Genomic DNA, 26497 nt, shown 5'->3' with positions numbered 1-26497 from the left:
CTGTCGTCCCCTTCTCCTCCTGCCCCCAATCCCTCCCAGCATCAGGGTCTTTTCCAATGAGTCAACTCTTCGCATGATGTGGCCAAAGTACTGGAGTTTCAGCTTTAGCATCATTCCTTCCGAAGAAATCCCAGGGCTGATCTCCTTCAGAAAGGACTGGTTGGATCTCCTTGCAGTCCAAGGGACTCTCAAGAGTCTTCCCCAACACCACAGTTCAAAAGCATCAATTCTTCGGCACTCAGCTTTCTTCACAGTCCAACTCTCACATCCATACATGACCACAGGAAAAACCATAGCCTTGACTAGACGGACCTTTGTTGGCAAAGTAATGTCTCTGCTTTTCAATATGCTATCTAGGTTGGTCATAACTTTCCTTCCAAGGAGTAAGCATCTTTTAATTTCATGGCTGCAATCACCATCTGTAGTGATTTTGGAGCCCCCCAAAATAAATTCTGACACTGTTTCCACTGTTTCCCCATCTATTTCCCATGAAGTGATGGGACCGGATGCCATGATCTTCATTTTCTGAATGTTGAGCTTTAAGCCAACGTTTTCACTCTCCACTTTCACTTTTATCAAGAGGCTTTTTAGTTCCTCTTCACTCTCTGCCATAAGGGTGGTATCATCTGCATATCTGAGGTTATTGGTATTTCTCCCGGCAATCTTGATTCCAGCTTGTGCTTCTTCCAGCCCAGCATTTCTCACACGTACTCTGCATATAAGTTAAACAAGCAGGGTGACAATATACAGCCTTGACGTACTCCTTTTCCTATTTGGAACCAGTCTGTTAATAGATATGCTGCTGCTGCTGTCACTTCAGTCGTGTCTGACTCTGTGCGACCCCATAGACAGCAGCCCACCAGGCTCCCCGTCCCTGGGATTCTCCAGGCAAGAACGCTGGAGTGGGTTGCCATTTCCTTCTCCAATGCATGAAAGTGAAAAGTGAAAGTGAAGTCCCTCAGTCGTGTCCAACTCCTAGTGACCCCCTGGACTGCAGCCTACCAGGCCCCTCCGTCCATGGGATTTTCCAGGCAAGAGTACTGGAGTGGGTTGCCATTGTTAATAGATATAGGCTTATTCATTTATTCACATCATCTGTTTCTTCTTTTGTGAGGTTTGGCACACTTTGTCTTTCAAGTAACTGGTCCATTTCATCAATGTTATCAAATTTGTGGGCAGAGAATTGTTCTCAGTATTCCTTTATTATCCTTTTAACGTCCATAGGGAAGTAGTAATGTTCCCTCCTTCATTACTGATAGCAGTAATTTGTGTCCTCTCTCTTTTTCCTTAATTGGCTTAGCTGAGGCTTATCAATTCCATTGATCTTTTCAAAGAATCAGTTTTTGGTTTCACTTATTTTCTCTATTGATTTCCTGTTTTCAATTTCATTAATTTCTGCTCCAGTTCTTTAGGAGCAGACTATTTCTCTTTCGGTTACTCTGTATTCCATTTGTTCTTATTTTTCTAGTTTCCTAACATGGAAATTTAGATTACTGATTTTAGATCTTTCTTGTTTTCCAATATATACATTCAATGCTATAAATTTCCCTCTAAGCGCTGCTTTTGCTGTATCCCATAAATTTTGACTAGCTGTGTTTTTATTTAGCTCAAAATACTTTCAAGTTTCTCATGAGATGCCGTATCTGAGCCAGTGTTATTAGAAGTGTGTTTAATTACTACAAATTGTTGGATTTTTCAGTTACCCTTCTGTTATTGATTTCTAGTTTAATTCCATTGTGATCTGCGAGCAGACATTTATGATTTCTGTTCTTTTAAATTTGTTAAGGTGTGTTTTATGGTATAGAATATGGTCTATTTTGGTGAATGCTCCTTGTGAGTTTGAAAAGAATGTGTACTCTGCTATTGTTGGATAAGTAGTCCATAGATGTCAATTATATTCAGTTGACTTATAGTGTTGTTGAGTCTTACTATGTCTTTAACAGATTTTCTGCCAGCTAGATCTATGTACTTATGAATAGAGGGGTGCTGAACTTTCCAACTATGATAAAGGATTTATCCATTTTTTATTTGTAATTCTATTAGTTTTTGACTCACACAATTTGATATCCTGTTGTTAAGTCACATATGTTAAGAACTGTCATGTTTTCTTGGAGAATTAACCCTTTTATCACTCTGTGATGTCCTCTTCATACCTGTGTTGGGGAAGCTAGTAAAGTAGTCTTGTTCAGGCTTCAGAGGTGGCACTAAGTCTCTCTCCCTCTTACTGGACAATGACCTTAAAACTGGCTGCATGCCAAACTGCTCTTCCATCTTGAGTTTACTTTTGTGTATGGTGTCAAAGAATGTTCTAATTTCATTTTTTTTTACACATAGCTGTCCAGTTTTTCCAGCATCATCTACTGAAGACTGTCTTTCCTCTATTGTATAGTCTTGCCTCCTTTGTCATAGACTAATTGACCAGAGGTGTTCGGTTTTATTTCTGAGCTTTCTATCCTGTTCCATTGACTTATATTTCCGTGTGTGTGTGTGTGTGTGTGTGTGTGTGTGTGTGTGTGAATACTATTTTGATAAATGTAGCTTTGTAGTATAGTCTGAAGTAAAAGAGTCTGATTCCTCCAGCTCCATTTTTCTTTCTCAGGATTGCTTTTTGGCTATTTGGGGTCTTTTGTGTTTCCATAGAAGTTGTAAAAATTTTTGTTCTAATTTTGAGAAAAATGCCATTGATAATTTGATAGAGATTGCATTGAATCTGTAGACTGCCTTGGACAGTGCAGTCATTTTGACAATTGAGTCTTCCAATTTAAGAACATGGTATATTTTTCCATCTACTTGTATTATTTGTTTCTTTCATCAGCATCTTATAATATTCAGAGTACAAGTCTTTTATATCCATAGGTAGGTTTATTCTTAGGAATTTTATTCTTTCTAATGCTATGGTAAATGGGACTGTTTCTCTGATTTCTCTTTTCTGATTTTTCATTCTTACTGTATAGGAATGCAGGGACAGATAATTGTTAGTGTACAGAAATGCAACAGATTTCTATGTGTTAATTTTGCATCCTACAACTTTACTGTATTCATTTGGAGTAGTTTTCCAGTAACATTTTTAGGGTTTTCTATGTATAGTATCATGTCATCAGAAAATAGTGACAGTTTTATTTCTTATTTTCCAATCTGGATTCCTTCTGTTTCTTTTTCTTCTCTGATTGCTGTGGCCAGGGCTTCCAAAACTATGTTGAATAAAAGTGGTGAAGGTGGACATCCTTGTCTTGTTTCTGCTCTTATAGGAAGTGCTTTCAGCTTTCCACCACTGAGTACAGTATTAGCTATAGGTTTGTCATGTGTGTATGCGTGTGTTAGTCGCTCAGTTGTGTCCAACTCTTTGTGACCCCATGAACTGTAGCCCACCGGGCTCCCCTATCCATGGAATTCTCCAGGCAAGAATACTGGAGTGGTATTTCCTTTTTCAGGGGATCTTCCCAACCCAGAGATCTAACCTGGGCTTCCTGCATTGCAGGTAGATTCTTTACCATCTGAGTCACCAGCTAAGTCCACAGGTTTGTCATATATGGCCTTTATTATGTTGAAGTGTGCTCCCTATATGCCCACATTCTAGAGAGTTTTTTTTTATCATAAACTGGTGTTGAATTTTGTCAAAAGCTTTTTCTGGATCAACTGAGATGATCGTATTGTTTTTACGAAAATCTTTTTTTTTTCATGCATTTAAACCACTGACATTAAATTTGATATAGCTGGATTAATACATGCCATATTTGTTTCTGCTTTTTATTTGTTGCCCTTTTGGTTTTTAATTGAAAATTCTATATAATTACATTTTGTTTCCATTTCTTAGCATATTACTTTTTTAGTGGTGTTCTCTAGTTTTCAATATCCACTTACAGACAATCCAAGTCCAATTTTAAATATTAATAATAGTATACTGCTTCGTGGGTAAATACCTTATAAAAACAAAATAAACCTACTTCTTCTCTGTTGTCCCTTATATCCATCATGAAATTCATGTCACTTATACATAAGCATATATATATATATATATATATATATGTAAAATCAAATGCATTATTATTAAATAAATTTTACTCAGATAAATTAAGAAAAAAGAAAATCAAAAGTTCTTATTTTACCTTCATTTATTCCCTCTTTGAATGCACTTCTTCACTTTATGCAGATCTAAGATTATGACCTATATTATTTCGCCTCTTTAAATAACTTTTTTCTAACATTTCTTGCAAGCAAGGTCTACTGGCAACAAATTCCCTCTGGACTATTTGTTTGAGAAAGCCCTCCTTTTTCACTTCTTAAGGATAATTTCACAATGTACAGAATTCTAGGTTGGTAGTTTTTTCCTTTCAACACTAAACACTTCACTCAGTTCTTACTTATACAGTTTCAGAGAAACTGAAAGTACTTCTTATATTAGTTCCTATAGGTTGAGTTTCCCCCCCCCCCCACTCCTTTCAGAATTTTTCTTTATCTTTGATTTTATATAGTTTTAAAATTACATGCCTAGGTATAATTTTTTGGCATTTATCATCTTTGGGGTTCTCTGACCTCCCAGGATGTAGGGAAATTCATCTGGGGAAAATTTTATTCATTATTGCTTCAAATATTTCTTCTCTTCCTTTCTCTCCTTCTACTCCTGCTTTTCCCACTATATGTATGTTATACCTTTTGTAGTTGTCCTGTAGACCTTAGATAATCTGTTCCATTTTATTTTCTCTTTCAGTGTTTGTTTTCTTTGGTTTTTGGTTTGAGGATTCTTTTGATAATATCCTCTAACTCAGAGATTCTTTCCTCAGTTGTTTCCAGATTACCAATAAGCTCATCAAAGTATTCCTCTTTTCTTTTACAGTATTTTAGTATCAAGTATATAATCAACCAAATAATGAAGAAGGATAACAATAAGAAGGCATTGCCATAGTAGATAGCAAGAAATTCTACTATGGTATGGTAATTAAAGCAGGATGATATTCTGACAGGGATTCACAAATAAACCAATGGGATTACTGGTCAAAATGAGTCAAACTGAGCATTAAAAATAGTAATTAATGGATCAAACAAAACAAAAACAAAATAAAATCTATTTCAGTTTCCTATTCTTGCTACAACAAATTACCACAAACAGTGGCTTAAATTAACATAAATTTATTTTACAGTTCTTGAAGTCAGAAGTCCTCAACTTAATGTGTTGAAGAGGCTCCATTCAGTTCAGAGACTACAGGAGAATCTATTTCCTTGCCTTATTCAGCTCCTAGCTGCTGCTGCTGCTGAGTCGCATCAGTTGTGTCCGACTCTGTGTGACCCCATAGATGGCAGCCCACCAGGCTCCCCCGTCCCTGGGATTATCCAGGCAAGAACACTGGAGTGGGTTGCCATTTCCTTCTCCAATGCATGGACGTGAAAAGTGAAAGTGAAGTCGCTCAGTCGTGTCCAACTCTTCATGACCCCACGGACTGTAGCCTACCAGGCTCCCCTGTCCATGGGATTTTCCAGGCGAGAGTACCAGAGTGGGTTGCCACTGCCTTCTCTGTCAGCTCCTAGAAGGCACCTGAATTCCTTGGTTCCTTGCCTCTTTCTCCATCTTCAGAGCTAACAATTTAGCATATTCAAATCTCTCCCCTTGTCACCTGACTCTCTCTTTCCTCTCTTTTCCTCTGAGGAGGAACATGATCACATTGAGCCTACTTGGATAGTCCTCCCATCTCAAAGCCTTCAGCTTAATCATATCTGCAAAATCTCTTTCACATGTAAGATTACATATCCACAGGTTCCAGGAATTGGTATGCAGGCATCTTGAAATGATGGGTGGGAAATTAATTATTCAGTCCACCACCATCACTTTTGAAGTATACTAAAAATCCAACTTATTATTTTGAAAACTTTCAGAGAAAGGGAGAGAATAAGAAACCTGTTCTTTCTTTTCCATATGAACTGTATCTCATTTTAATCAAATAATTGAAGAGTGAAAGTTTCTGTTTCTAGAAATATTGATCTCATAAATGAAGAAAGAATGACAAAATATTAAAAGAAAAAGAAAATAAAAAGAAAGAAAACCAGACACTATTTGCCTCTTAATAAGATTGTGCAAAACCACGTTTAAATCATTCTTGTTAAATATCTGAAGTGAAATCTAGTTAGCCTTCCAACATTAACTGTGTTCTGGAAATAAGAAAGAGATACCATAGAAATGCAGTCAAATTTAGGTAAAATTTAGTCAAATGTCAGTAAATTCTATAGGATAGAAGATCTAAAGTCTTCAACAAATAAAATGCTCGATTTTCTTTGTATTATTCTTGCACATTTTGTTAGGTTCATTCCTACATATTCTATGGTTTTCATTATTACCAATGTGATCCTTTTCTTCAAGGCTATTACCAAAATACAGGAAGATTTTTTTTCTTAATGATGGTTTCTTACCATACCATCTGCAAACAATGACAGCTTTGTATCTTGTTTTTCAATACCTCCCTTTTTCTTCTAATTTTGACTTCTGTTTTTGTTTTATCAAACTGGTGAGGAACTAAAAATCCAATGTTGGGTAAAAATAATCAGCCTTGTCTTGTTCCTTGTGGGTATTTTAATGGTTTCATTAAGACATTTTAGAGAGATTTCAGTTTTTGGTATATTCTATCAGTTAAGAGTGTAAACCTACATTACGGACTAACTAGAGTCTTTTTAAAATGAGAAATGGATATTTATCAAATGTTTTACTGTATCTATTGAGATCATCATTTGGTTTTTTCTTCCTTTAATATGATAATGTACTGAATTATATTAATAGATATCCCAGTGTTAAACCATCCTTTCATATCTGGAATAAACACTATCTGAACATCTAATCCTTTGCCATATTTCACTTCATAATATTTTATTTAAGATTAATGCATCTATAATATTTTCATAACTGTGACTGCCTACAATATTGTGTTATTCTTTTCTATTTCTAATTATAATTCATTACCGATTCAAAGGATAAATTTAAAACTTTCTCAGGATTATATTAACTTCAGAGAATGAGTTGAAAGCTTTCCATCTCCTTCTATGCTCTATAATAACATATAAAAGGGAAATATTTCCTCTTAGAAATTTTGGTACATGTCCATCCCAAACTTCCTAATTTTCTGGACACCCAAAGAGCACCTACAATATAGCACCTACTCCATGTTATGTGGCAGCCTAGATGGGAAGGGAGTTTGGGGAGAATGGATATATGTATATGTATGTATATATATATATATATGCCTGAATCCCTTTGCTGTTCCCCTGAAACTATCACAACATTATTTGCTAATTGGCTATATCCCAAGACAAAATAAAAGTTAAAAAAAATTTTGGTAGAAGTAGCCTATAAAATCTACATCTGATGGCATTTTTATGTGTTGAGTGTTCAATATTTTATATGTTTAACATTCTATTAGGATTTTCTACACTCTGAAGTAAATTTATATTTCTCAAGTAAAATTTACAGTTCCCTGAATATTGCTTTTTCTGGATTTTCAAGCCTATCAACAGAAAATTGGTATTTTATAAACATTTTCAAATCTCATTTTAAACAAACAAGATCTCTATCAGTTCATTTATCAAGAAAACAATAAACTTTCAAACTTTTGTGAGACTATTAATCAGAGTTTAGATCTTCTATTGTTTGCTCTATCAACTCTGTTCCTTAGCTATCATTTGACCTGTTCACAGAGTTTCATGCCTCTCTTATAATTTTATTTTCCTCAACTAGTTGATTTTGTGCTGCCAGCTGACCTTCAAATTAGATGATCCTTGTTCATTTGTCTGTGGATGTCTGTTTGCCAAGCTTGCCTTTAGATACTGTAGGGGAGGCATAAAGAATGATGTTAGGTAGGTGAGGCATTCAGGGTGTACTCACTGTCACTTCTGAACATCAATGGCCACTTCAGAACTGCTCTCCTCTTTAGTGTCAACACCCACAATAGTTTCTTTAGCATGGGAATGAACGCCGCAGAATCCCAGTGTCCTATACAAGCAGCAGAAGGTAAATGGGCTAAATGGTGTAGCTGCTCTACCTGCTTTCATCAGTTCAGTTCAGTTCAGTTCAGTCACTCAGTCGTGTCCAACTCTTTGCAACCCCATGGACTGCAGCACACCAGACTTCCCTGTCCATCACCAACTCCTGGAGCTTACTGAAACTCATGTCTATTGAGTCGGTGATGCAATCCAACCATCTCATCCTATGGTGTCCCCTTTTCCTTGTGCCTTCAATCTTCCCAAGCATCAGGGTCTTTACCAATGAGTCAGTTCTTTGCACCAGGTGGACAAAGTATTGGAGTTTCAACTTCAGCATCAGTCCTTCCAATTAATATTCATGACTTATTTCCTTTAGGATGGACTGGTTTGATCTCCTTGCAGTCCAAGGGACTCTCAAGAGCCTTCTCCAACACCACAGTTCAAAAGCATCAATTCTTTGGCGTTCAGCTTTCTTTATAGTCCAACTCTCACATCCATACATGATTACTGGAAAAACCATAGCTTTGACTAGATGGACCTTTGCTGGCAAAGTAATGTCTCTCCTTTTTAAAATGCTCTCTAGGTTAGTTATAACTTTTCTACCAAGGAGCAAGCATCATTTAATTTCATGGCTGCAGTCACCATCTGCAGCGATTTTGGAGCCCCCCCAAAATAAAGTCAGAGAAGGCAATGGCACCCCACTCCAGTACTCTTGCCTGGAAAATCCCATGGATGGAGGAGACTGGTAGGCTGCAGTCCATGGGGTCGCTGAGAGTTGGACACGACTCAGTGACTTCACTTTCACTTTTCACTTTCATGCACTGGAGAAGGAAATGGCAACCCACTCCAGTGTTCTTGCCTGGAGAATCCCAGGGACGGAGGAGCCTGGTGGGCTGCCATCTATGGGGTCGCACAGAGTCAGACACGACTGAAGCGACTTAGCAGCAGTAGCAAAATAAAGTCTATCATTGTTTCCACTCTTTCCCCATTTATTTGCCATGAAGTGGTGGGACCAGATGCCATGATCTTAGTTTTCTGAATGTTGAGTTTTAAGCCAACTTTTTCACTCTTCTCTTTCACTTTCATCAAGAGGGTCTTTAGTTCCTCTTCATTTTCTGCCACAAGGGTAGTATCAACTGCATATCTCAGGTTTTTGATATTTCTACGGGCAATCTTGATTCCAGCTTGTGTTTCATCCAGCCCAGCATTTCTCATGATGTATTCCACATAGAAGATAAATAAGCAGGGTGACAATATACAGCCTTGATGTACTCCTTTCCCAATTTGAAACCAGTCTGGTCCATGTCCAGCTCTAACTGTTGCTTCTTGACCTGCATCCAGATTTCTCAGGAGTCAGGTCAGGTAGTCTGGTATTCCCATCTCTTTAAGAATTTTCCATAGCTTGTTGTGATCCACACAAAGGCTTTGGCATAGTCAATAAAGCAGAAGTAGATATTTTTCTGGAACTCTCTTGCTTTTTTGATGATCCAACAGATGTTGGCAATTTGATCTCTGGTTCCTCTGCCTTTTCTAAATCCAGCTTTAACATCTGGAAGTTCACGGTTCACGTACTGTTGAAGCCTGGCTTGGAGAATTTTGAGCATTACTTTTCTAGCATGTGAGATGAGTATAACTGTGTGGTAGTTTGAACATTCTTTGGCAATGCCTTTCTTTGGGATTGGAATGAAAACTGACCTGAAAGTAATGCTTTCATCATTTTCCCTCTCAAAGTTTCTCTCATTTCTGTATCAACTTAGGGTGCCTAAAGAAATGTAGCATTACTCTGTAGTGTCTTTTCAATACATATGGGGCTACAGTTTCATCTAATCAATAATTTATCATTTTAGATGTCATCAAACCTCTTATCTATATTATTCTGAATTTTGAAAATTTTGGTCTTTTATAGGATTTGGGATGCAAGAGGAATTATACATGTGTGCTTAGTTTATTCTTTTGATAAAACCACTGTTCCCTTTGGAAAAGTTCTTCCTGCTTCTTTGGGGATCTATTCATGTTCTTTCACTCATTCAATATGGTCATCTTGGGTGTTCTAATAGTATCACTCCTCTGGTCACAGTGACTAATTGAGAGCAGACATATAACACAAACACAGAAAATAATATTGGGAGGAGGAATGTCTCTTTCTTTTGGAGGTGCTAAACTGGAGCTGTCTCTTTCATGTCCACCACTGGCTGGAGGAAGCCTGACTGCAATAGAAGGGAACAAGGCCCTTCAGAAAAAAGAAATGAAAAAAGTCTAGGAGAGATGAGAGACTGAACCACATGCATGCATATACAGATCCACATGTACATATGCACTCAGTAACACGGTTGACTATGAGATCCAGTTAGTTTTAGTCCAGCTTTCACCCCTGCCTTTACCTGTTAGTGACTCCCCTGGTAGTTCAGTTGGTAAAGAATCTGCCTGCAATGCAGGAGACCAGGGTTCAATCCTTGGGTTGGGAAGATCCCCTGGTGAAGTGAATGTCAACCTACTTCAGTATCCTTGCCTGGAGAATTCCATGGACAGAGAAGTCTGCTGTGCTGCAGTCCGTGGGGTCCCAAATGTCGGACATGACTGACTGACTAAGCACACAAGCACATGACATAATAAGATATCTTCCCCTTTTTTAATTAATTGAACTATTTTGAGTGGAATTTCTTTCGCCTGCACCAAAAAAATATACTTTCTGGCTAACTCAGTCATAGCCTTTAGATTTCCTTTTAGACTTCACTTGTTAATGGAAGCCCCCCTATATTGTAATTACTTAATCATCTCTCTCCTCTCATTCGACAATAAACTCCATGAGGACAAGGATCATTGCTTGTCACTGTGTACCCCTAGAACTTTTGTACAAGGCCTAGAGCATAATAGGAACTGGATCACATAAACATGTGGAATAATGAATAAATGTTGTAACTGTATCATCTCATTTTAGTAGATGCCCGGCAGTAGATAGCTGGTTAGAACCATGTCTTTGGGTATCTGCTATAAGTTTTTGATGATCATCGTTGCTACTATCCAATAGGGTTCTTTGTGTACAAGTATTCACTGTCTCTCCTAGTTTTCAGGTAACAAAAGCAAAGGACAGTTTCCAGGTTTCTGGGTGGGTCCTCATCCCTTAAGGCAGGAGTCCCAAACCTCTGGGATCTAATGCCTGATGATTTGAGGTGGAGCCCATTTAATAACAGAAACAAAGTGTACAATAAATGCAATATACACGAATCATCCTGAAACCATCCCCCTCAACCTGGTCCATGGAAAAACTGTCTTCCACGAAACCAGTTCCTAGTGCCAGAAAAGTTGGGGACTGCTGCCTTGAGGAGATTTTGGTTCCCTTATAATTGTTATATCTGTGGATCTGTGATCCAATCGTATTGCCAAAACAACAGACTTGGAGAGTTCTTGGCTTGGGTGATTAAAAGGAAATTCTCATCTCTATAAATAAATTAAGTGTCATCCTCTAAGATGGCTACAACTACAGGTATCTATCTGCTGGAAGACAGCAGATAGATACCTGTAGTTGTAGATAGATAGATATCTGCTCCATCCTGTCATTATTCTAGCTCATTCTAGTTGTTTACTACCTTTTTCAACATATATTTATATGCGAACTATTGAAGGAACTACAAAACATGCTGCTTATAGAACTATATACATTAGATTTCTAGATTATTAAAAAATCTCAGGTCAAGAATAATGAGTTAACAAAAAGGTGCCTCTATGACCTAATATGAAATTTCTTAAAAAAGGTGAGTAGAAATAGCTAGAAACAACTGTTAAAATCAAAAATACAAATTCAATTTTCTTTAAACTAAAACCCAAGAAAAGATTGAGTATGATTTATTTATGTTCCTTATTAATAATTAAAATTACTATTTAGCAGTTATTCTTAGAGGTGATTTATATGTTTTGTTATAATCATCTATCCATAACTAAGAAACAAACTAAATTTCGTCAGTGTTACTTAACTTGAATGCTTGCCTGAGATTTAAATTTGGAACACTTACATGGCTGTTGTATGGCCCTTGTTTGGTTCCAGAGCCCTGAGGTCAGCATGAATAATTACATTAGTGGACCAGGCCTCTATGAAAGGTTTTAATTAAAAAAAGGTATTTGCACCAAACATTATCAGAAACTTCTAAAATGCTATAAAATAACTGTAGTATAACATTTGCTTTGGTTAATCCTTTAAAATTACATGAATGATCTAATTCTTGAAGACCCAACATCCTTTCCTTAAGGAATCTATTTATAGCTCTGGTCAACTTGGGGAAAATGCAAAAGACAATAGAAAATAAATGGATCAATCCTTGTCTACTTTCTCCATTTTTTCTTTCCATAAGCATAAATGTCACCTAAATATAACCTTACAACAGAGAAGAAAGTCATGATTGTGTAATTAACAAAGGGAAAGGGAGTTCTTCATGAAATTTTTTTTCCTTCATGATTCTAAATATGTGTATGCTGTTGTTGGAAGCCACTACCATTTTCCCAAAGTTCTGCTGAGTAGATAAGATAGGGTTGTACGCCAAACAGATGATTATTATAATGCTGTCATACTATATGATTTAATTCTGAAATGGAAACGTTTTCAGTGAAACTTTTGTCAAGTGACAATTTAAGATACAGAATGAGGAGACTGCAAAGAAGAAATTTTAAGGAAAGTCAAAAGCAAAAAGGGTTCTTTGTTTTCCTTCAGCTCATTTAAAAGGCCAACGGTAGAACAAGTACCCAAATGGAGAGTGAGACACCATGACTCAGGTGTTTAATGAAGGCAGCAATTTATAAACTGCAGAATAACAATACTAGGGAAGACCAAATGGCTGGCACATTGCATCTGCTTCTTAATATTAGGAAAATTATACAGATAATGTAAATATCCCCTTATTCACTTTATGACCATTCCCGTCTCCTATTTTTCTAGTTGTGAATCTAAAGAGCACTTTTTATGGCATCTTTAGAGTTGGATTTGACTGAGCGACTAAGTACAGCACAGCCTTCATAAGATGTTCTCTTATCGTGGATTCATTTCTAGTAATTATGAATATGTGATTATATGTAAGAGTGTTCAAAAATATCTTTAGGTAAACCATTTCTTGTAGAACTGCTATTATATGCACTGTCACTGAATCATGAATTATGTAGTATTAAGAGGCACTACTATGTGCCCTGCATTATACTATATGTTGCATAATAAAACAGCACATGATTCGTGGCTTCAAGTAAATTACAGTTGGATTATGTCAACTATATCAATCCCTGGGAAACAATCAGAAAACCATATAATGTGATGTAAACATACATGCTTGTTGGTGTGCCAAGAGTAGCCAATATTCAGCAGAAAGAGATAAATTGGAATAAAATAATAGAATGTGATTAAAGAGTTTCTCTAAACCCTTCCTTTGAGATGCGATGTAATTAAGGAAGGTTTGCTTCATTGAGAAAGTGGGATTTGAATTAGGCCTTAAACAATGAGTACACTGAAAATAAATGTGAAATTAGAAGAGCTTTAACTGAATTAATTTATCTCACTTTTCCTGATTTTATTTGTATGAAGACACACATACTCTATCCAACTGAGCTTTGTCAAATAATCCATAAATACATAAAGTATATGTGATTAACAATGCTTTTAATGCCAAAAGACAGCTTATTTTCTTAATCCAAAGCTCACTTTGTGTAATTATTCTTTTTGCAAACTACTAGTTGGTTATATTAACACTTGAGTAATCTTGACAAGAAGTTGCTTTAAGCAGTTAAAGATCCAGATGCTGATCAGCATGCATTAAGTGATTCAGCTTAATTGGTTCCATCTAGATAAATTACTTACCTCAGTTCCTATCACAATTTCTTCCCTGGCAGAGAAGAACAGAAACTCATACAGCTTGTAGTGTTGAAATAAGCTGAAACACAAAATAAATGTGGAAAATTGATAAATTTATTTCAGGAAAAAAAGCAAATATATAAGAATATTTAATACAGGAAAGTTGTCTGCATTGACCAAGCTAAAGACATTAAACACTAATATGGTATCAGTCACCTCCACTACTTCAAAATATGTTGTCCAGAAATGCTAAGAAATTTAAAGGCTTATTTTCTGATACAATGACAATATAACACAGTTAGTATCAGTAAACTAATCTGTGATGAATGGATAGGTTTGGGGTAGATTTCATCTTGACTTTTCTTGGCTCATGACCAAATAATGCAATATACCTAAACACCAACCTTCATATTCTTTTTCATGTTTTGTTCCAAACTGGAATCAATTTCCTCTCATATGAATAGCACTGAATTCTAGGCTACTTCCATATCAATTATACCTCTCATGTTCTCAAACTGTTTCAAGATTAATCTCTAATAACACCTGAAAAATGATGTAATGTTAACTGAACTACTGTTTAGAAGATGTCTTATTTTCTTAAAGAATATTTGATTTCACATCAAAGGCAGGAATTAACTTAAGAAAGATAATCTCTTTAGCTCCTACCCTAAAGACTAGGTGGTCAGTGTATAAAACCTATAAAGAAATAAAAAATAGGAGTTTCTTAAAATATATGTATTTCTAGTAAGGTTAAAGATCTCAGCAATGTGTTACTGAGAGTTAAAAATTTACTGAAAGGTTGACTTCTAATATCCTGTTTGTGATAATATTTGAATTTTTCTAATTCTCTTCCTGCTGGTTGGGAAAATTAATAGACTCATAATACAGTGAAATGCCGAAGAACAAAAAATTGTCTTAGCGGTTTCTCTTTCACTCTGGTGCCTTTTGCTATTTAAGAAAATTGATTTTAATATAACTGAGAAATTAACATTTGCAAAATGTAGCTACAGAGCATGTATAATAATGGCTTCTGAATGCTGTAATGGATCAAAGTTTCAATTCATTTGAAATCAATGAAGAAATCCTCAGGCAGCTGGGTCTCTCTGAGTTATATTAGCAGTTGATCTCACTACTAACACAATCCATTAAAAAGTGATGTGTGTGCAGATCAGTCATGTTTGTTTTTTTTTTTTTTTACTACATTCAAATTAGTCATCAACATTCAGAAACTAACTTAGATTTTGACATTACTTTGATTTGTTGGCTAGAAAATACATTAAGATTAGTGACATTTGATGATTCAATGAAGCAAAATACATTCAAATCCACCTTCCCTTACGTTGGTTACCTAGAGAAAGCTTTAAGATTAAAACTATTACATTGTCAATAACTGACTTTGAGTAGAAAAATAAGACTGTAGAGTATTTTGGAAAGAGCTTGGCTTCTTTTCAGTTAACTGATATAAAACTTTACTTTCCCCATCTTGTGTCACTCAATGAAGTCAATTCATAAATCTTCCTTCCTGCAATTTCACAATCTTTCCACTTTATTCTCCTTATTGCATATAGTTCTTAGATTAGTATTAGTTGCTCAGCTGTGTCCAACTGTTTGTGACCCCATGGACTGCAGCCCACTGGGCTCCCCTGTCCATGGAATGAATACTGGAGTGGGTTGCCATTCCCTTCTCTAGGGGATCTCCCAGGGATCAAACTTGGGTCTCCCTCATTACAAGCAGATTCTTTACTACCTGAACCACCAGGGAAGTCATTATTAGATTATCCCATACTAAAAAAGAAATTCACTTCTTACAATGAATATAAAATGCATGACTTGGATGCAGTGGTCAAAGAGGCAAAGTTGGGCAAGGTCAGGATTATAGTGAGACAGGCAAGGAGAGGGGCCACCAAAGGCAGGCACTTACTCAGTTTCTGGTCAAGTCACCCCCAGTGCCTTGATCTGGTCCCCACCACAGCTGGGGTTCTCTCACTTTACCAGGGAGACTTATATGGGAACAAAGTATCACTTCTGAAATGGGAATGTATTTTTTACCTCCACCGTTGAACTTCCAGTTGACTCAAATCCCTAGATTATTTTGCCAAACATCTGTCTTGGTCTTAAATCAAAAGGAGAGGACTCAGAATGAAAATGGGTCAAGATACCTGGCTCCACACCAGGAAGTGCACGTGTGCAAACAGGGACAGTGCTGCTTTTCTTATATTGGGTATAAGTTTGTGCACATTACCTTCACCTGGTTTCTACAGAAGATATAGAATATACAATGACAGAAGTGTCCTTGAAGCCGATGGATATCTAAATGATGTCTTATGTTAAAAAGCTACGTATATATTACTCAGATTACTCAGTACTCATAGCAATGTTGGGAAGGAATTTTGGTATTTATTTTTTAGTTCGTAAACACTTTATACTGATAGAGTATATGGTGTAGACTTATTAAGAGCATCAAATGAAATTTCAATTTTATTGTCAGTTAAGTTTCATATGCAATAAGTCATATTATAAAAAGCACTCTCCCAAAATTGACTAGGGCTATCGCTGGTTGATTAAACTTAATTATCAGGCTAAAATGAAACATGGTTATATTTTTGATACATGAGTTAGCTTCATATTTAGAAAATTTCTCTGTAGTCATTAAAATGGTAACTCTTATATGATTTAACTGCCATTAAACTAATATTTGTGGATCTATGTGACACTGTGAACAAGTGTTGTAGTAAAGCACATTTCTCTTTACACAATGTCAGTATCAATTCCAGATATCCTACTTACCAACTGATATTTTATTCTATGTGACATAGACACTTAAAACATATAATTTCTTTGAAGTCACGACATAAAGATTTAATAGCATCAAAACTAGTTCTGGAACTTCCTTAGTGGAGTGGTGGATAAGAATCTACCTGCTTATGCAGGGGATACGGGTTCAATCCCTTGTTTGGGAAGATTCCACATGCCACAGAGCAACTAAATCCATGAACTACAACTACTGAGCCTGTGCTCTAGAGCCCATGAGCTGCAACTACCAGGTCGCACGTTGCTACTACTGTATCCTGCATGCTCTAGGGCCTGTGAGACGCAACCACTGGGCCTGTGTGCTACAATTACTGAAGCCTGCGCACCCTAGATTCTGTGCTCCACAAGAGAAGCCACTGCAGTGAGAAGCCTGTGCACTGCACCAATGAGTAGGCCCTGCTTGCTGCATAGCCCCCACTCACTGCAACTGGAGAAATCCTGTGCAAAGCAAAGAAGACCCAGTGCAGTCAAAAAGTAAGTAAATTATTTTTTTTAAAAAGAAAAACTAGTTCTGATTTACTTTATTTGACTAAACTTCCAATTTTGGGGGGTGGGGTGGGGAGAGGTAAGATTTTTTACCTTTTACAAAATTTTACTTTTTTACTTCTTACAAAATTACTAGGTAATTTTGGTTTGTGAAGTTACCTTGGTTAGGATCTAAAGGTGACTAATACTGATACCTCTCCTCACTTAACCATTTTCTGAATGTAAATAAAATGAAAAGAAACATGTTGATGAATGTTCGTCTGGAGAGATGAGATGAAGAAGAAAAGAGCTGCCATCTTTCACTATCTAGAAGGTGCTTGGGTTTTGCTGTTGTGATTAATTATCCATCCTTGTGCCCAAAGTAAAACTCTTAGGCTGAGAGTTCAGCTGAAAAATGTGCAAGAGAGACCTAGAAGGCTCAAATAGAGAGAGAAAGGAAAGAAGAATGGTCTAAACTCCCCTGCCTAGTGATCTCCAAAGTCTGATGGGAAGAAGGATCCTGGGCAACAGGTTTTCCTTTTCCTTTCCTTTCCTTCTCCTGTTCCTGTTTCCTTTCCAATTCTGGGTTTCCATTCCCTTCTCTCTCCCCACATAGGATCTCCCTTTAATCTGGTTGATAGGAAGACTACTGTGGTTCTCAGTGCAACACACATTAAGAGGTTATGTTATTACATTAAGAAATCATATTATTATATATCAAATGTTATTACATAAAAATACATCATACACCATTATTAATGCATGCCAGAAACCAGTATATAAACCTTATCATATTAAACACATTAATTTTTAAAAAAACTTTCAGACTACAACCAGGATCCTTGCCAAGCAAATTACGAGCACGTCTAGACCATCATGTAGCACCATTTATTTTAGAATTTTTAAAGTTGAAAAGTACTGCAGTATATAGTAATGGAGGAACAAAGATATTCTGCAGAAACTTTTAGTTAGGCAAAAGAAAGATTTTTTTTTCCAACTCTTGTTTAAATATTTGCTAACTTTAAAAAAAATCCCTTGAGAGAGATGCATGACTCTCATGTAGATCTTGTGACAGAGCATATAAAAAGACAGATTTCTTAGTTCAACAATGAAGAATCACTGTAATAAAAATACTTTTCCTCCAACCCTCATCATTTTCAAAGCAAAGAGAAAGACTTAATGAGTTTAATTGGTCAATACTACAAAATATTTCAGGGCACATAATAAATCTGAGGAAATACATACATAAATCTCTTCAATTTCTAATACAAACTATTTAAATAAATGTTTAAGTGGAAATAAATTTTACTCTATAAAATGTAAAATTTTAATGTCAAGATCAACTACCTAAAGAATCCATTGTGATCAAATCTGAATAATCTGAAAAAATCACTTTATTAATAAGAACAGTAGTACTTAGTGATTCAGAAAAAAAATTCTTAGACAAGAATTATATCCCAATGATATTATACTTATCAAACACAAAGATTTTTTAAATTCGCAAAGTTAACAAAAATGTTCAATGTCCTGGATCTACTGGATGGATGATTTGACTATTATCTAATTATTGGTTGGGTTAATTACTGTATCGCTTCCCTGATAGTTCAGTTGGTAAAGAATTTGCCTGCAATGCAGGAGACCTGGGTTTGATCCCTGGGTTGCAAAGATTCCCTGGAGAAGGGAAAGGCTACCCACTCCAGTATTCTGGCCTGGAGAATTCCATGAACTGTGTAGTCCATGGGGTCGCAGAGAGTCAGACATGAAGAGTGACTTTCACTTCACTTCACTTAATTACTGTATAAATTTTGTAAATGTATAACTTAGTTAAAAATTCAGTTTCTATTTAATAGACCTTTTCTAGAAAACCTGAAATAAAAAACTAAATGCTACTGAATAAAGTCCCTACCTGATTTTCAAGTAATCAACAATAGCACTGGCTTGTTTCACATCAAAGATATTCCATTTTTCATTTTTGTGTGATGGTCCTATTTCAGCCATAACTTCTCCAAGCCATTTTATGCTGTCTTCTAAGGACATATGCAGTGCTGAAAAAAAAATCCATAGAAGTCTTAAGCATTATTTTTATGGATGTTTTGGCAACAAAATAACCAAAGATGTCCTTAATGTGTAAAAATTTCAGTACTTGTGAGGACAAACGGTAATACTACTGTTGTTTGTTTATGCTAATAATTACATTTTATGTAAAAGAACAGCAGGTGACAAACCGAACAACAGTAAATTACCATAAACACTATTCAAATGTCTAAAGAGTTTGTTTCCATTTTAAGATGGGAAAAAACCCTCAAAAAATTACTTTAGAATGGAAAGGAAAATCTTTTTATGATCTTAGATCAAGAGTATAGATGGAAATGACCCAAAGGTTGGTTAGATTAGCTGGTAAGGAAGGCCTACATGGTAGACTTGGCCATGGTAGACAGCAAAACCAAACCCAGAGCTGCAAATGTAAATGAACAGAGTTAGAGTTGACTAATACTCAGTTTTAGCTGATTGTTACCATGTGGGAATTTGGGCCTGAAGAGTTTCAAAGACACCAGAAATATGGATTTTTATGTAAAACATCAAGACTTTTCATTTTTCTTTTCCAAGCTACAGACATACATATGCTGTTTCTCAAACGTATGCCTGATGGTGGTGGTGAGAGCCAGATGACAGTGCAAAAACAGTGACACTGGCACCACTTTGTCACCATTACACCAAACAAGTCAGTTATTTCACTATTAAAAGCAAACAACCAACAAAGTAAAACTATTTCCTAAGGCATTCAGTTGAAAAAGAAGTAGGTAAGTGTCAAAAGCATGAGACTTAAACTTTTACAATGTGTATATTACAAATATTAACTTTCATCTTTTCATATTTTTACTTGTGGCAGGCAAATACAAAATACACATACACAGACTGTCATGGCTCCCTGCGTGCTGAGGATGAATCCAGGTAACTGGAGTGTCTCGGTTGTCCTTTGCTGATAAGTGAAGGGTGTATGGACATGACACCAAAGAGCATGAAGCTGGAGATTTGAAAGGCCGTCTATGGGGTCACACAGAGTCGGACACGACTGAAGTGACAGCAGCAGCAGCACAGAGGAGGTTGGATTGCTTGCTTGGGGAAGGCACTTGTCAGCTGGGGGCCTAGATGAGGGACTAGGAGAGAACTGTGCTGAACAATGTGAACCTCATCCTCCCAAGCCCAACCAAACCATTAATAAAGTTTCCATGTCTTGTTAATGGGGTGTGTGGATTTTTCAGGGAGGTAGAAGGGGAGAGTGCTGGAAGTTATGAGAATATAGGCTGATTGTTGGACCCATTTATTTCTGAGTTACACAGCAACTTTTCCTGGGATGTAAGTGCTAGGTCCCCAAATTACTAATAAAATGACAGTAATTTAAAAATTTGGGAGACACTATAAACACCAGCTTGTAATTTGTTTAGTCTAGATTCTATGTGTAGGAATTAGAAAAGCATACAACTACATAACAATTAAAATCTAGTTTAATGAATGACAGTTAGTCTAATTCTCATAGCCTCCTTACAGATACTATTTTATATCTGTCAGAGATATAGAATTATTGCTAGATAACTAGGTTTTCCTATATCATTTTAAGTGGAGCTCAATTATTATTGAATTATTTCTTTTTTCATGACAAACTTCTTTTGAAAATAGTGAGAGCAATTTCAGAAATGAAAAATCTGTTGGATAAGATTACCTAAGAAATGAATGGACTAAAATCTGAATCATTTTTTAATAAAATGATATTAATTAGAGATGCAGAGAAAAAATCTAGATGATTATAATTCTATATGTAATTATACTTTCAGGCACAAAAATAAATTTATACGGCTATTTCCTTATGTTAAAATATAACTGACTCTTTAAAACTGTTTTTATGTCTAATGTCTTTCAATAGGAAATGCCTTTTAAAATATGAAAGTTACTTATCTAACTGAAATGTTTGCTCCTTAAAAAATCACTTTTAGTGATGTGATTAAAATATAAAAGATTAAACCAATTAAATAGTAAAAGCTGTTAGAAATAAAATTTATCCTTGAAAATTTAGGGGAGTCAAAAAACAAAATATACTTATAATTAGTTGGAAGATTTAGATTGGTACCTCATAACTGCCATTTACTAGCGAGGTGATCTGAGTTTCATTTGCTTATCTGTAAATGAGAATAATATCAATTTTCAAACTAATAGTGCTGCTGTGAAGATCGAATAAGGAATGCATGGGAAACTCTTGGTAAACTGAAAACATACATATTATATGTCTATTCCAATACCAAAGAAAGGCAATGCCAAAGAATGCTCAAACTACCGCACAATTGCACTCATCTCACACACTAGTAAAGTAATGCTCAAAATTCTCCAAGCCAGGCTTCAGCAATATGTGAACTGTGAAATTCCAGATGTTCAAGCTGGTTTTAGAAAAGGCAGAGGAACAAGAGATCAAATTGCCAACATCTGCTGGATCATCAAAAAAGCAAGAGAGTTCCAGAAAAACATCTATTTCTGCTTTATTGACTATGCCAAAGCCTTTGACTGTGTGGATCACAATAAACCGTGGGAAATTCTGAAAGAGATGGGAATACCAGAGCATCTGACCTGTCTTTTGAGAAACCTGTATGCAGGTCAAGAAGCAACAGTTAGAATTGGACATGGAACAACAGACTGGTTCCAAATAGGAAAAGGAGTATGGCAAGGCTGTATATTGTCACCCTGCTTATTTAACTTATATGCAGAGTACGTCAGAAATGCTGGGCTGGAAGAAGCACAAGCTGGAATCAAGATTGCCAGGAGAAATATCAATAACCTCAGATATGCAGATGACACCACCCTTATGGCAGAAAGTAAAGAGGAACTAAAAAGCCTCTTGATGAAAGTGAAGGGGGAGAGTGAAAAAGTTGGCTTAAAGCTCAACATTCAGAAAACGAAGATCACGGCATCTGGTCCCATCACTTCATGGGAAATAGATGGGGAAACAGTGGCTGACTTTGTTTTTTTGGGCTCCAAAATCACTGCAGATGGTGCTTGTAGCCATGAAATTAAAAGACACTTACTCCTTGGAAGGAAAGTTATGACCAACCTAGATAGCATATTCAAAAGCAGAGACATTACTTTGCCAACAAGGGTCCGTCTAGTCAAGGGTCTGACCACAAGTCTAGTCCAGTGGTCATGTATGGATGTGAGAGTTGGACTGTGAAGAAAGCTGAGTGCCAAAGCATTGATGCTTTTGAACTGTGGTGTTGGAGAAGACTCCTGAGAGTCCCTTGGACTGCAAGGAGATCCAACCAGTCCATCCTAAAGGAGATCAGTCCTGGGTGTTCATTGGAAGGACTGATGCTAAAGCTGAAACTCCAATACTTTGGCCACCTCATGCGAAGAGTTGACTCATTGGAAAAGACCCTGATGCTGGGAGGGAATGGCGTCAGGAGGAGAAGGGGACGACAGAGGATGAGATGGCTGGATGGCATCACTGACATGATGGATACGGGTTTGGGTAGACTCTGGGAGTTGGTGATGACAGGGAAGCCTGGCATGCTGCGATTCATGGGGTCGCAGAGTCAGATATGACTGAGCGACTGAACTGAACTGATAGCGCTTTCTAGAATTCAACCCAAAACCAGGCACATTTGAGGTAGTCAGGAAGATGGGCTTTCACTTGCTGGAGTTCAGATGTGGCATCTCTTAATCTCATTTATTTTTATAATTTTTAAAATAAGGAGAATAATATTAATAGAACTATATCATAAGATTGTGGATGAATTAAGTGACAGTATTTGGAAAGCAAATGGCACCGTGAGTGACACAAGTTAATTCTATGAAATATTTACTAATATTATTCCTATTTGGAAGAAAAACAATTCAACTTAATAGAACTAAGAAGTGTTCTATGATTATTTAATAAATTCATGTTATATAGAGGAGAATTAATCTTGGCCCATTGACCTTGACAGAGGCCAAATATCCAGTCTGTCTGTCTACATCCAATGCTTGGTCAGGTCCTGGAAAAATTAGACCTCAATATGTATATTATTGGAGAAGGAAATGGCAACCCACTCCAGTACTCTTGCCTAGAAAATTCCATGGATGGAGGAGCCTGGTGGGCTACAGTCCATAGGGTCACAAAGAGTTGGACACGACTGAGTGACTTCATGACTTCACGAAAGATAATTGTACAAATCTTATGTTCCATAGTCCTTTATTTTGATCTAATTTGACTCCAGGTGGGTTGTCTGCAGAATGTCTCATAGATAATGCAGCAAAATCTGAGACAAGGGACAGGTTAGAAGTGAGTCAGTATAAAATGTCATTTCCACACTAGAATTTTATTAGTAACCATCAACCATGCTACAGTTCAGAGCAGATTGCTCTTCAGTGCTTTTTCTATGAAGATGTTGCAGAATGGAATGGGAGTGCTCACTATGCACTCAGGACTCTACCACGTTTTCGTTTAAGTATAAACATACTTTACCTATTTCCCTGGTATACCTGGCTAAGATTACATTCTGTCCTGATGGTAGTTAGAACCTTTTCAGGTTGAAAGGTTTGAGGGGATTTTCTGTTTTTATCAGAAGGTAAAAACTAGATCCCTTGCTTTTTTTCTGGTTAGCCTTTACACATGTACTTTCACTCTCTCATAGTTTATGAGTACTTGAATGGATCCTGTTCAAGTTTTAAAAATTCATTTTTGGACTGACATTAGCAATATAAAGTTTCACATCAAAGAAATATTTGTGATGCAGTTGGAAGTTATGGAAAAAGTTTAAAATGGAAATCTCTTGTCAAATTTGGAATGTGAGATTCATGAAATTTTTCTACTTTCCTTTACTGTTTCTAGTTCATAAATTCTTAGCTCACAGGCTGCAAAGCTTAAGACTATTCATGTCATATACTTCTTTTTACAATTAAATTCATAAGTGGTACATTCACATGGTTCAAAAAATATATGTCAAGGTGTACTGTAAGAAGACTTACTCCAATCCTGTTGTCCATATGTCTAGTTCCTATACCCTTTGCACATAAAATTTTGATTATTAGTTTTTTCTACATCATTTCAGCACTTCTTTGTATATATAACAAATAAAAACATATAAAGACTTATTCTTCTCTCTTTTTTAAACAAAAGAATACAACTCTGCACTTTGCTTGACTCAGTAACAACATATGATATCTAGAAAGCTTCCTCATTCTTTCTTTTTTTACAGCTGCATGGTATCATGATTTAGGGATAGGGTAATCCCTACATATAAATTTGTTTTTTCGGAGTAGTTTTAGATTTACAGAAAAGTTGCAAGAATATCACAAAGAGTTCCCATATAGCTTATACACAGTTTCCCCCATTGTTAACATTGCTATGGTGCATTTGGCACAACTAATGAGCAAATATTATATTATTATTCAAGTTCACTCTTTGGATTTCTTTAGTTTTTATTAAAGTCTTTTTTGTTCTGTCCCAGGATTCCCTCCAAACACATTACATTTACTCATCTCATCTTCTGAGATTGCATAATTTTTCAGACGTTCCTTGTTGTTAAAGGCTTTTACAGTTTCAAGAAATACTGATCAGGTATTTTGTAGTGTATACTTAAATTTGGTATAAATTTGATACTTCTGTCATGATTAGATAAGGAATAAAGGTTTTGGGGAGGAAGACTACAGAGCCATTTTCTTCACACTATAACAAGTGGTAAAGAATCTGTCTACAAATGCAGATGTAGGAAACACGGGTTTGATCCCTGGGTCAGGTAGATTCCTAGGAAGAGGAAATGGCAAACCACTCCAGTATTCTTGGCTGGAGAATCCCATGGAGAGGGGAGCGAGGTGAGCTACCATCCACAGGGTTGCAAGGAATTGGACATGAGTGACTGAGCAAGCACACACCTTACTATGCGTGCTTTTGCCACCCACATCACATTGCTATTTAACATGGCTCATCACTAATAGTGCTACTATTTGGACCTGCTGAGGTTGTATCTATCAGGCTTCCCTATATAAAGTTACTATTTTCCCTCCTTTCCATACTGTCCTCTTTGAAATGAGGTGTGCAGCACATTCTTAAGAAATGGGAAAAGGTGTTCAACTTCTTGAGGATGCAGTGATGTGCTTAGTTGTTCTGTCCTTTCTGTGACTTTGCAACCTCATGGACTGTAACCCGCCAGACTCCTCTGTCCATGGGGATTTTCCAGGCAAGAATCCTGGAATGGGTGGCCATGCTTTCCTCCAGGGGAGGTATCTATAAAAATTACTGGGACTTCCACATGGGAGATTTGTCTATTTTGCCCCAGTTAATTATTTGATGTTGTTCAGTCACGAAGTCATGGCCAACTCTTTGCAACCCCATGAACTGAAGTACAACAGGCTTCTCTGTCCTTCATTATCTTCTGGAGTTTGTTCCAACTCATGTCCATGGAGAAAGTGATGGCATCCAACCATCTCATCCTCTGTCATCCCCTTCTTTTCTTGCCCTCAACCTTTCCCAGCATCAGGGTTTTACCAATGAGTCAGCTCTTCCCATCAGGTGGACAAACTATTGGAGCTTCAGCATCAGTCCTTCCAATGAATATTCACGACTTATTTCCTTTAGGATTGACTGCTTTGATCTCCTTGTTCTCCAAGGACTCTCAAGAGTCTCCTCCAGCACCAATTTTTCAGCACTCAGCCTTCTTTATACTCTTTCATATCCATACACAACAAATGGAAAAACCATAGCTTTAACTATATGGACCTTTGCTTTTTAATATACTGTACAGGTTTGTCATAGCTATTCTTCCAAGGAGCAAGCATCTTTTAATTTCATGGCTGCAGTCACCATCTGCAGTGATTTTGAAGGCCAAGAAAACGAAATCTGACACTGTTTCTACATTCTCCCCATCTATTTGCCGTGAAGTGATGGACAGGATGTCATGATCTTCACTTTCTGAATGCTGAGTTCTAAGCCAGGTTTTCACTCTCCTCTTTCACCTTCATCAAGAGGTTCTTTAGCTGCTCTTTACTTTCTGCCATTAAAAGTGGTATCATCTGCATATCTGAGTTTGTTGATATCTCTCCCTGAAATCTTGATTCCACCTTGGGATTCATCCATCTTGGCATTCCACGTGATGTACTCTGCATCTCAGTTCAGTTCAGTCACTCAGTCATGTCCGACTCTATGTGACCAAATGGACTGCAGCATGCCAGGCTTCCCTGTCCATCACCAACTCCCAGAGTTTACTCAAACTAATGTCCATCGAGTCAGTGATGCAATCCAACCATCTCATCCTGTCATCCTCTTCTCCTCCCGCCTTCAATCTTTCCCAGTATCAGGGTCTTTTCCAATGAGTGAGTTCTTCCCATCAGGTGACCAAAGTATTGTAGTTTCAGCTTTAGTATGAGCCTTTGCAATAAATATTCCGGACTGATTCCCTTTAGGATTGACTGGTT

The 26497-nt window shown here is 36.7% G+C and overlaps 1 protein-coding gene across 4 annotated transcripts in view; it reads right to left on the bottom strand.

Annotated features, from left to right (window-relative positions):
- Window positions 1–26497, bottom strand: part of CABCOCO1 (ciliary associated calcium binding coiled-coil 1) — a 171978-nt gene that overhangs the window by 97842 nt on the left and 47639 nt on the right. For all 4 annotated transcript variants that reach the window (XR_003509261.1, XM_027531152.1, XM_027531154.1 and 1 more), the window contains exons 4-5: window positions 18969–19107; window positions 13793–13865 (exon numbers count right to left, since the gene is read on the bottom strand). Coding sequence is in view for 3 of the 4 variants with exons in the window: in XM_027531152.1 (XP_027386953.1) it covers window positions 13793–13865; window positions 18969–19107 (212 nt within the window). In the remaining variant the exon portion in view is untranslated. The remainder of the gene's footprint in view (window positions 1–13792; window positions 13866–18968; window positions 19108–26497) is intronic.

This window comes from Bos indicus x Bos taurus, chromosome 28 (genome assembly GCF_003369695.1).
Source record: "Bos indicus x Bos taurus breed Angus x Brahman F1 hybrid chromosome 28, Bos_hybrid_MaternalHap_v2.0, whole genome shotgun sequence".
Taxonomy (NCBI): domain Eukaryota; kingdom Metazoa; phylum Chordata; class Mammalia; order Artiodactyla; family Bovidae; genus Bos; species Bos indicus x Bos taurus.
This window is presented reverse-complemented; position numbering and strand designations above follow the sequence as displayed.